The sequence below is a fragment of the Hyperoodon ampullatus genome (genome assembly GCF_949752795.1).
Source record: "Hyperoodon ampullatus genome assembly, chromosome: 5".
In the NCBI taxonomy this organism is placed as follows: Eukaryota; Metazoa; Chordata; class Mammalia; order Artiodactyla; family Ziphiidae; genus Hyperoodon; species Hyperoodon ampullatus.
The window spans coordinates 145,078,352-145,089,454 of NC_136918.1; the positions used below are offsets into that span (position 1 = coordinate 145,078,352).

Genomic DNA, 11,103 nt, shown 5'->3' on the forward strand with positions numbered 1-11,103 from the left:
CCAGTGCAGGAGCCCCCTCGAGACCCTGCGGTGCATGTTTCCTCTCGCTTTGGACCTGGCCACTCTCACCCTGTTCCCTTGCTGGGGACCCTCCCGCCTGCTGACGTATCCCGTGGGGACCTCTTTCTCCCTCCTGGGCGTGTCCCTAGGAGGCACAAGGGAAGCAGAGCGGGAGGGGCCGGCTCCTCTGACTGTGCGGCCCCTCCCTCCTCCCACCCCACTCGCGCGGCCGGCCCGGCCTTCTCAGGGGCAGCTCCCCCGTCTGCAGCCCGTCTCCCCATCAGCCTGTAATTCGACAGCCACCTCCGGGATTAAGGGGAGCAGACCGCTGGGAGTCAGCCGGCCCCGGGGTCCCGGCCGAGCTCGGGCTCTGCGGACTGGGAGTCGGGACCCTCTGTCGCTGAGGGTGGCGGCCGCGCGCTTGTCCTCCTGGGTCCCCTCTCGCTGACCCCTTATCCCTCTTGCTCAGAGATCGAAGCCACAAGGCTGGCGGAGCAGAATCGCAAGGCGGAGCGGAGGCGCAGGGCCACGGTGGTGGTAGGGGACCTGCAGCCCCTGAGGGACGCCCTGCCCGAGCTGCTGGAGCTGGAGACAGGTGGCCAGCGGTGAGTGTCCTGGCCACGAGGCCGCCGCCTTGTCCAGGGCGGGAGGACAAGCAGGTGGGTGGCCGGGCCGGGCACTGACCCCGCAGAGGCCCGTCTTGACTTGGACACCCTTGTCCCAGGCCCAGCCGTGAGCCAGGGGCCCTGGGGCCTCCTCGGGGGCGGGTGCCCGGCGGCACGTGGGCAGTACTGTTGCTCTCCCGCCGCGTGGCCAGAGCGGCTCAGCCGGGCCGCCGCCGGGCTCCGTGCTCTCCTGCTTGTCTCCCGGGAGCCGCAGCTGCTGCCTTTGCCGTCTCCCTCCCCGGACTGGCCGTCCTCCTGGGGCCCTTCCTGCCTCCCCGAGTCCTGTGTGCTTTAGGAGAGCGCGTCCCTCTGCTGTGCCTGGGCCGCCGTTTCCGAGCAAGGGTGAGGCCGCCTGGCATGGCCGGGAGGCGCCAGCGCAGGTGTGACCACGACCTCGGCTTTAGGACGAACGGGCAGCAATTGGAGGGCCTTTCTGTTCTGTCACAGTTGCCGGACCGCCATCATTTACTGTGTTGTCTCTCATTTTGCCTTTTTGAAATAATTCTTTCTCCTACTGAATTCCCCTCTGAGGAGGAAAGATCCAGGGTTGGCAGGGGACACGCTCAGGGCCTCTTGGCTGCAGAGCCAGATGGTTAGTCCAGGCCGGTTCTGGGATGGAAGCGCCCAGAACATCAGGTCCAGATGAGGAGTGGCCAGCAGAGCTGAGATTTGGCGACGGAACCAGAACCCCAAATGCACATTCCATTCCTGGTTCTTGAACAAAAATGTGACCCGGTCAAGCATCCTCTCCCTGCTTTTAGTTTTCTCATCTGAAAAATGTGCTCGGGGCTCCCCGAGGGGAGAGAGCCGTGTAAACACGGCAGCCAGCAGCCCGAGGAGGACCGCGTGGGGCTGCGGGGGCTCAGCTGCTCTCCCAGCCCCAGCCTCCGGTCGACCGGGGTCACCGATTCCCCCTCTAGTGCCTCTTGGCACTGGGGAGCTGTTCGTTTAAGTAAACATTATTTTAGAACAGTGTTTGAATATAAATAGAAAAATGATGGAGATAATACCAACAGTCCCAGTGTAACTCACACGCGGCTTCCTCTTTGTGACGTCTTACGTCAGCGTGTGCGTTTGTCACAATTAAGGAACCAACACTGATTTGTAAGTAATAAGCTTAAAATAATAATCGACTAAAAGCTCACAGTTTATTCAGACTTGCTCAGTTTTCCTTGGTGTCCTTCTGCTGTCCCAGGACCGCATCCAGGACCCCACGTGACACGTAGTCATTGTGTCCCCTCAGAGCTCCTTTGAGCTGTGACAGTCTCTCAGACCTCTTGTCTTTAATGACCTTGACCGTTCTGAGGACCAGTCGGGCGTTTTTCAGGACGTCCCTCAGTGAAGACCACAGAGGGGAAGGGCCCTTCTCATCACGTCCCCTCCGGGGTGCGTGCTGTCACGTAACCTGCACCGTGGACGCTGACCTTGGTCACCTGGCGCAGGTGTGTCTGTCAGGTCTCTCCGCTGTGCAGCTGCTCCCCCCTTCCCCACCGTCCTCTGGAAGGAGGTCGCCGCGCACACCCCGCACCCAAGGAGGGGGGACGCTCCCCCAGGACGGAGTGTCTGCAGAACCACGTGGATTCTCCCGCAGAGCAGATTCCCTCTTCCCCCGTTTCTGTATCAATCACTCATTTACGTCCATTTGGACCCGTGGGTATTTATTTTATACTTCGGACCATGATCCAGTACGACTTTGCTCTGTTGCTGAACCGGCTCCAGCTCTGGCCCCTGGCAGCTCCCTCAGTTGGCTCCGCTGTCCCCCCGACGCACCCATCTGTGGAGGCTGTTGTGTTTTGTTTCCGAGCACTTTCCTTCCTCTCTGGCACAAGGTGCTCCAGGCTCATCCCGGGCATTTCCTGCTCCTGTCCGAGAGTCGGCGTTTCTCCAGGGAGCCCGGGTCCCTTCCGTTGGAAGTGGTGTAAGAAACCAAGATCTGGGCACTCACTGGTGTGCTGACCGCGGCTGGGGTGTGGTTGCTTCTAGGTCCTCTCAGCTGACAGCAGGGACATACGTGTGTGTCCTGACCCAGGTGTGTTCCTGTGAAATTCGGGGAACAGTCTGCAAGTCCATCCTCACTTCTCATGCCGACCGACAAGTCTGGGGTCCCCAAGACCACTCTTAGGTTTGATGCTTCGCACAGAAGGCCATTACACTCAGTTACAGTTCATTACGGAGAAGAATACAGATTAAAATCAGCCAGGGGAGGGCTTCCCTGGTGGCGCAGTGGTTGAGAGTCCGCCTTCCGATGCAGGGGACACGGGTTCATGCCCCAGTCCGGGAAGATCCCACATGCCGCAGAGCGGCTGGGCCCGTGGGCCATGGCCGCTGAGCCTGCGCATCCGGAGCCTGTGCTCCGCAACGGGAGAGGCCACAACAGTGAGAGGCCCGCGTACTGCAAAAAAAAAAAAAAAAAAATCAGCCAGGGGAGGAGACCATGGGGAGGGCCTGGGAGTGTTCCAGTCTTCCCTCCCTGTGGGGGCAGCACAGAGGTCTTGCCCAGGATGTGCAGGGACCCCTACCAGTCTCTACCCCTGGGGGGCATGGGCGAGCAGGCCGGCAAGCTTTGCCTGTGGTCCCTTCACTCGATTCCTGTGGCCTTCTAGCCAAGTGACGCCTGGCTGGGAGCCCCCAGCCCCATTCACAAGGTTGGGGTCCCCATGTCATCAGCCCTCAGTCTTTCAGCTCCTAGAGCAGACCCAGCCCTGGGATGTTTGCTACACAAGGTGTTTGGCCTCTTCTGTGCCTTCACAAGGGCAGGGTTTCCTGGAGCTGGGAGAAGGCGGTGCCCTTCAGGGCACCTCACGCCAGGGGTGCCTGTTAAAAGCAGTAGGTTGCACGAATGGCCCAGCTGATAGGTGACTTCAGGACATGCCCCCAGGCATCCGAGTTGGGTGGAATGTGTTGGGGGGTAGCCTTGTGCCTGGGAACCCAGATCCCGAGTGCAAAGCCTCCGTCCCCAGTCGCCATCTGGGACACCCTGACTGAGGCCCTGGGCTGCTCCCAGCCTGTCCCAAACCTGGGTGGCCTGGCAGGGCAGTGCGGGGAGAGCCCGAGGCTCTGAGTGGGCCCAGCGGGTCCAGGTGTTCCTCACACTCCGGGTGGGCGCCGCCCAGCACTGACCGGGCACCAAGGTCCCCTGGAGAGCCCGCGGGGCCCCTGAGGCCAGAGCCAGTGAGTGGGCAGTGCCGCTGCCAATGGGCCGCGCTCATCAGGGAAGATTAGACTCCCCAGGAAGTCGATCCTCCGCGGCCCAAAGGTTGTAGCAGACGAAGGTGGAGGGCCTCACGCATGGAGCCTGGACCCGACGTCAGCAGGGCTCACTCGGCCCCTGGGACCTCCGGGGTTCGCCCGCTGGTGCTTGGTTTTGGGCCCCCGTCCCCTTGGGCTGGGTGTGATACATGGGCTCATTCACGTCAGAGGGGGAGGGGCAGGGGGTGGCACAAGAGCCTCAAAACTGGGAGGCACCTGGGCGCACCTGGGCGCTCAGTGCCGGCTGAAGAGAGCCTGTCAAGAACTCACTGGCCTGTCTTACAGTTGGGGAAACAGGCTTCGAGGTGGAGCAGCTTCCCTGAGGTTCCTCCCAGGGCAGCCAGGGCTGGGGTCCTCTTCCAGCCCAGGCACCTCTGCGGACACTTGGGCAGCGGGCAGTGTGCTCTGAGCTGCAGTTGGTCCTGGCAGGAAGGTCTCTGCCCACTGTCCACCCGACTCGGCCGTGTGGCCAGAGCCAGGCCTGGCCGCCGTAAGTGAGCTGGGGCCCTCCCCGGCGGGACTTCAGAGCGGGCGGGCAGGACTTGGGCTGGTGTCGGGTATGAAAGCCCCTGCCCCGGGCCGCTGGGGTGAGTGCTGGGAGTCAGTTCCCTTCAAGCCCGCGGCCTCGGGGAATCCACCCCGCCTGCGTCTGTCCACAGTGGAAAACACCACTGGGGAGGGTCCTGCCTCCCCCTGTGAGTTGCCTGACAGGCCCTGGACGTGCCCTGAGGCTCAGGCGAGCGTCCTGCCCTTCCTCGCCCCCCCCACCGTGCCCCCACTGCACTGTGCTTGGCCGCACCTGGACCCTGGGCCCCGAGGGGACTCCTGGGTATGTGTTCACACCTTGGTGCCCTTGGCCGTGGGAAGCCTTCTTACCTTGTGCTAGACGGGGGTGGAGGCCCAAGGCCTCCTGATCCCCCAGCGCCTGGCCGCCTCCTGGGGGTGCTGGCTGGGGGAAGGGAGCCCGGGCCCACCGGTTCGGCAAGGGTGGGGCCTCCCGGGAGCTCTGGGTGGTCGGCAGGGGACCTGCTCCCGGGTGGACACAGTGTCAGTGGTCGGAGGAACAGGGCCGCAGTGTTCTGGGACCGAGGCTGGCCTGGAGTGGGACGGAGCACCCCCAGCGCGGCCGGGACCCGGGGAGCGGAGACGAGAAACGCCTTTCATTCATAACTTACGAAGAAACTTGAGTACATGGTGAGGGCTCCCGGTCTGGAGGCTAAATTTAGGTGTCGGCCCAGGATTTCCGGGTTTTCTGGGCCCTCCCGCTCCTGCTGGGGCCCTCCCGCCGTGTGGCGCCTTGAGGCCGCACGTGCCCCCAGGCTCGCGCGGGAGGCGAGCCCTGTGTGCACTGTGGACCCTGGCCTGAGTCGGGTGCTCTGGCGGAGGTCCAGGTGGGCACGTGCTCTCCTGACTGTCTTCTCCGTGTCCCCAGCAGGGCGGCCATCGGGCCCCGGGCAGCCCAGCTGAGCCGGATGAGCGCGGCGCAGAGGTTCCAGCTCCTGTGAGTACGGCCCCGCCTCTGCACGGCCCACCCCCGGGACTGTCAGGCGTCGGGCCGCATCCCCCGACCCCAGTCCCTCGGGTGCCGGGGACAGCTCAGCCAGGGCCAGCTCTGGGCCCAGCCTGTCTCCAGGGGCCAGGAAGCCCCTTCCCCCAGGGCAGTGAGGGGAGCAGCTGCTGGCTCTCGGGGCCCAGATCCTAGGCGTCTTGCGTGTGTGGACATGTGGCTGAGCAGTCAGTCATCCAGTGGGGTCCAGAGCCTCCCCGTTAGCAGCAAAGACAGCTGGGGCCCAGTGTGGCTTGGCCTTGCCCTCGGTCACATAGCTGTGGGGGCAGAGCACGGCCGGGCCCTCCACCGCATCTTTCCTGCCCAAGGCCAGGGCCGTCCCCACCATGGTGCCATGATGGACTCGTGTGGGCTTGTGCTGGAGCTGCTGCCCTGAGGTTCTGGCCAGGCCGCCCGTGGCCATGCTGGGCTGTGGGCCCGTGTGGCTCCAGACGGGGGCCGGCTGGCTGTAGGGACAGGCACAGAGTGGCAGCCCCGCAGTGGACTCTGCTGCGGAGGGGCGGGCCCACTGTAGCATCCCCATCGCCATGGCCACCGTGGGGCCCGGAGCTCCTGTGCCCGGTTCCTGCTGGAGGTGCCGCCTATGTGAGGCCTCGTGTGTGCAGGGCGCCTGCCACCTGCTGCCTTTGATAGCCGCTCCCTGTCACAGTCCGGTATGAGAGGCCTTTGTGACCACGAGGAGGCCCCTGGGCAGCCACTCCTGTCCTGCCCAAAGCCCCTGTCGGGCCTCAGACCCCCCTCGGCCTGCCCCCCCCCCCCAGACGCTCCAGAACTTCACAGCGCACAGCCTTCCTCACTCCCCACCCCTCATCCTGGTTCTGGACCACCCTTTGCTGGTGACCCTGCAGGCTGGCCGAGCCGAGGCTGGTCCTGGGGGTGCTGACGGCTCATCCCCAGCCCCCCACCGAGGGCATGGGGTTTGCTGACCTCTGCTCTCCATTCTTTCAGCGAGGAGGAAAGGACGCGGTTTCGGGAGCTGCTGGCCAGCCCGGCCTACAGAGCCAGCCCCCTGCAGGCCATCGGGCGGCAGCTGGCCCAGCAGATGCGGCTGGAGGGCGGTGGGCAGTCCTGACACGGCGCGGGGCGTGCCTGGGCTCCGGGGATGCCCACGAGGAGGTGCCCAGGGGGCCAACTCTGCCATTGTCGCCCTGCACCACCAGCCCCTAAGCGACGGGGCTGCTGTCCTCGGCACAGGCGGGTCTACCGAAGTGAGACAGGCAGTTGACATGGTAGTGTTGTGACTACCCATTTATTTTTGCAATAAAAAAGGTGCTGGAAGAATCCAGGATGTCCATGGAGCTCGGTGCCGGCCACCCAGGAGGTGGTGCGGCCACTCGGCTGGCATTCTTCACGCTTTTCTCTTTTGTCTGAGTTTGTCAACAGTGACTGCACGTTGTGTATTATTTTAAGAGAAAAACCTTCTAGCTTCCTGGTGCTCCAGTGGCTCCAGGCTGACCATGGCTGGGCATGGCTCTGCCCCCTTCTCCAGATGCCCTCGGTCAGGGCCCCCGACCTCTGCCCGGACGCCAGGAGCTTTCCCCTCCGCTGCGCTGGGGTGGTGGGGGGAGGGAGGACGGGGGCGCGGTGCCAGCCTGGCGCCGCCGTCCACCGCGGCGGACTCGGGCCTCGCCCCGGAAAGTGGCCTGAGAAGACGCCGCCCTCCCCTCAACAGAGAGCCCTGACATCAGGCCGGCGCAGGTGGGGTGGTGAAAGCAGGAGGGCGGGTGGGAGAGACCCCGCCGGCCTGGGCGCCTGCTGGCTGTGGTCTCGGAGCCGTAGGGACTTCCACGTTCACAGCCCTGTCTGGTTTTAATCTTTGCAGAATGAACTTGGATTATCTGGTAATAAAATTAAGTGACAAACGGTTCCATGGGTTTTGTGTGCATTTTAAATGCAAACAGCAGGAGAAGGCTCGCAGGGCTCGCGGGCCTGGGCTGTGGTGCCTGCCCGGCAGGGCCTTTGAGGGGCTCTGGGCTGGGCCTGCGGGAGGGAGTGGGGGGCTGGAGGAGGAGCCCTCTGAGGGGCCGTGGGGAAGGCAGAGTGTCCGGGGCAGGGGTGTCACCGGGCGGCCGGAGCAGCAGGTGCCAGTCTCAGGAAGCCAGGGGCTGCGCGCGGGGGGGTCGAGATGGCAGGGGAGGGTCGAGCACCGCCCTCTGGGGAAGCGGGTGGGGCGCGGTCCCCAGGGAAGAGGTGACATCGGTCCACACGCAGCAGGGGGTGCCTGCTGCTTGCCTGGAGGCTGGGGGGTAGGATGGGAGCGGCTGGGAGAGGGGACTTGAGGCTGGGGACAGCAGAGCCCTGGGGGGGGAGGAGGCGGGTGGTGGTGTGCTGGGTAGAGGGTCAGGGTCGCTCTGGGGCCCCAGCAAATCCCTCCTCTGCCGCCGTGCTGGGCGGGGTTCAGGGCGGGCGAGGGAGGAAGGGCCCAGCGGGTGGGAGGTGGACGGCCTGGGAGCCCGGGGGACTGGAGGGTGGCCTGCGTGGGGGCCACGCCCTCGGACCTCGGGGTTATTGACGGAGGACCCTGCGCGTCTGCTCCTGGCTTTGTCCAGAGGGTCCCGCGTGGGGTTCCCCGTGGCCACCCACCCGCACCGAGTCGTCGGCGGGCCCGACCCTGTTTGTGCCTGGCGTTGGGTGTCACCAGATCTGTCTTGAGTGGGCATCCGCTGGGTGGGGCAGGGAGGGGGACAAGGCACAGACGCGGCTCCTGGGGAGTCAGGTCCTGTGGCGCTCGCAGCCAGGTTTGCCCAGACTCCAGACGTGCTGCTTCTGGCATGTTCCTCGTGCAGCGATAACACTGGTGACGCATCCTGGCCGAGGTCGTGGTGCTGAGAGGCCTTCAGTGTTCCCAGGGTTCCAGGGAGAGTGGGGGCAGGCGGGGCTGCATGGCAGCGGCGTCCACGCCCTGTGCTGCCTCTTCTAAAGCTGTTCAAATAACGTAGGTTGAATGGTGATGACAGGCATATTCCTGACGTTGGCTTGTGCTTCTTGAGTCCTCCTTAAGGTTAAGAAATCTTAATTTTAAGATTCTGGGGAGAAAGTCTGTGATTACTTGTATTGATGTTTCTGAATCCAAATGTTTCTTCTGGTGCCACAGAGGCTGCTGGGTTGTAGGGCCTCCTGCTGGGCCTGGAGCCCTGTCCCTCCTGTCCCCCTGGTCCCGCCCCCTGAAGAGGAGGTCCTGGGACCTTCTCTCCAGAGGGAAACTGAGGCCTGGAGATGGGGAGCCTCCCCACAGCCGGCGCTGGGCTCTCGGGAACCCAGAGCTTCTGGTTGCCCTGTGACCCCCACTTACACCTTGACCTTGCCCTCAATTCAGGTCAGCACCAGGCGAGCCACAGCACAGGGCTCGGGTGCCCCGGGAGGAACGGGCCCCAGGACGCTGCCCCCCGCCAGCGTCCTCCTCCTGCCTCGGCATCTGGTTTTTAGCACAGCGGTAGTTATTCCCACGTCAGCGTCTCTCCTGGGTTGGGAGCAGTCTAATCACTGGCGATGTTTAATTAGAGAACCAGGCGCAGCTCGGCCCTCTGGCTACAGGGCTCCTGCGGGGACGAGCGGGCCAGCCCTCCCTCTGCCTCCCTGATGTGCCCTCATCCTCGTCCCCGTCCCCTGGCAGGGCCCACCTCCAGCTCCGTCTCATTCAGCCAACCCTTTCTGGCCTAATCTGTGGCCGGCCCGAGTCACCCCACCAGAGGGAGAGGAGACCCCTCCACACGGGGAGCTGTGTCCAGTAGGGCAGGAACAACTGTCCCGTAAGCCCAGTCCGGGCTTGCCTGGGGCCCACCGGAGGAGGAGGCAGGGGCACGGTGGCAGGTGTGAGCGACGGGGCATCAGCTCCGTGCCAGCTGAACTCACACCCCAAGGGCAGGCGGGCCCCTCCTGGCTCTGCATCTGCATGGATGGGGTCCTGGAGGCGTCAGGCTGGGCGGCAGCCCGCAAGGGCGGTTTGCACTGGCCCCCGGATGACTGCAGAGCAGGCTGGGGATGCTGTCTAGCTGAGGCCTGGGAGGAGGAGAGGGGTGCCGTGGTCATCTGCTAGTCTCTACCACAGGCTGCTCGTAACAGGAAGCCCAAGTCATCGTGGCCGATTGTGCTTAAAATGGGGGAAGAGTTGTCCCTTGCATGGCGAGGATCTGGGAACAGGCAGTCCAGGTCTTCAGGGTGCCGTCAGCAGCCCAGGCTCCACTATGTCTCCTCATCTTTGTGCTAAAACAACTGCCAGCGCCCCAACCATCACATTCCAGCCAGGGAAAGGGGGAGGGGCAGAGGGCAAACAGCAAGAGGGACGGGAAACCTTCCCTGCTCCCGTTTTAAGTCCTCCTCAGAGGCCCACCCGGGGATGTCCGGTCCCATCTCATTGGCCAGGGCTGGGTTACGTCCCCTCCCCAGGTTCCAGGGAGGCTGGGCAGGCAGGGACAGCCTCTGCTGTGGAGAGCGGGCCTCCTGCCCTCTGGCCCTTGGGGAGGCCGCCAGTCCCTGCCCACGTGCCCCTGCCTTTGGCCTCAGCGCCAAACCCTGCAGTCTCTCTGGGGGATTTGTCACCAGCGTCCGGGAGGGAAGTTGCCCATCCTAGGGGCGGTGATGGCCAGGCACGGGACTGCACGGGAGCACTTGTGTGGAAGTGCCCGTTCCACAGCCCAGGCTGGACAAGGCAGGGTGCCCATGGTGTCCCCTCCAGGCCCGGGAGGGGTCCTCAGAGCGGAGGTGGCGTCCCACCAAGAAGCAGCTCTCAGGAGGGGGCCGTCCCAGGGCTGTGGCCCAGTCTGCTCTGGGGGCACATGGCGGGTTGGGGGCCAGGCCAGCCCCTGCACGTCCCACACCCGCCCGGAGGCCTCGGGGAAGCAGGGCCGTCCACATCGGAGTCCTCCACGCCGTTCGGGCACGTCTTCCTGTCGGGGTGCGTTGGGCAGGTGGCTGGTGCCTCTCTCTGGACATCAGGGAGCAGCCTGTGTCCCCTCGCCAGGCCCTTGTTGCCAGGGTGTCTGCGAGCTGCCCGCAGGCCCAGCAGGGGCAGCAGGTGCTTGCTTTATACCTGTGCTGAGCGCGTGGAAGCGGCTGGGGGAAGTGGTCAGCAGGGCGGCGGCTGTCAGCTGGGCGGGCAGGAGGGCTTCCCGCTAGGATAGCCTGACCCCTGGACCAGGTGAAGGTCAGATGTCCAAGGACGAGATGCTCGGGGATGAGCAGGCGGCGGAGGGTGTGCGGCGAGGGTGCGGGATGCCGGGCAGCAGTGGGGAGACCCCAGGCGCCGGGGCTGGGCAAGAGCCCCTTGTCGTGGGCGGACCCAGCCCTGGGAGTAGGCGGGGTCCCCATTTTCCGGAAAAGAGCGGGGGGGTGACGGGGGGCCCTTGGGGGGTGATGGAGGCTCTCAGGGGGCTGCTCAGGGGGCCCCACTTAGGGGGCTGCTCTGCCACAGGGCTCCTGAGTTTAGACGTCGTGTGCTGCTCGGCCACAGGCAGCCGGAGGACGCTGCAGGCCAGGTGGGCAGCTGGGCCCCGCGGGCCCCCAGCCCTGCTTGGACAAGGTCCCGACTGGTGGGTGATGTTGGCGGGGAGTGTGGGGCAATAACTGCTGTGACCCTTGGCTGTTCCTGCTCCAGGGCCACGTGCCCCAAACTCCCTGCTCAGT

The 11,103-nt window shown here is 64.8% G+C and overlaps 1 protein-coding gene across 2 annotated transcripts in view; it reads left to right on the top strand.

The window, feature by feature from the left end:
* The window catches only part of SLX9 (SLX9 ribosome biogenesis factor), a 28,074-nt gene extending 21,222 nt beyond the window's left edge, over window positions 1–6,852 (top strand). Inside the window, exons 4-6 of one of the 2 annotated variants that reach the window (XM_079705394.1) lie at window positions 470–605; window positions 5,347–5,415; window positions 6,430–6,852. In XM_079705394.1, the coding sequence (XP_079561520.1) occupies window positions 470–605; window positions 5,347–5,415; window positions 6,430–6,553 (329 nt within the window). In that variant the 3' untranslated portion in view covers window positions 6,554–6,852. The remainder of the gene's footprint in view (window positions 1–469; window positions 606–5,346; window positions 5,416–6,429) is intronic. The other variant, XM_079705395.1, reaches the window with a different exon arrangement.
* The last annotated feature ends 4,251 nt before the right edge of the window (window positions 6,853–11,103 follow it).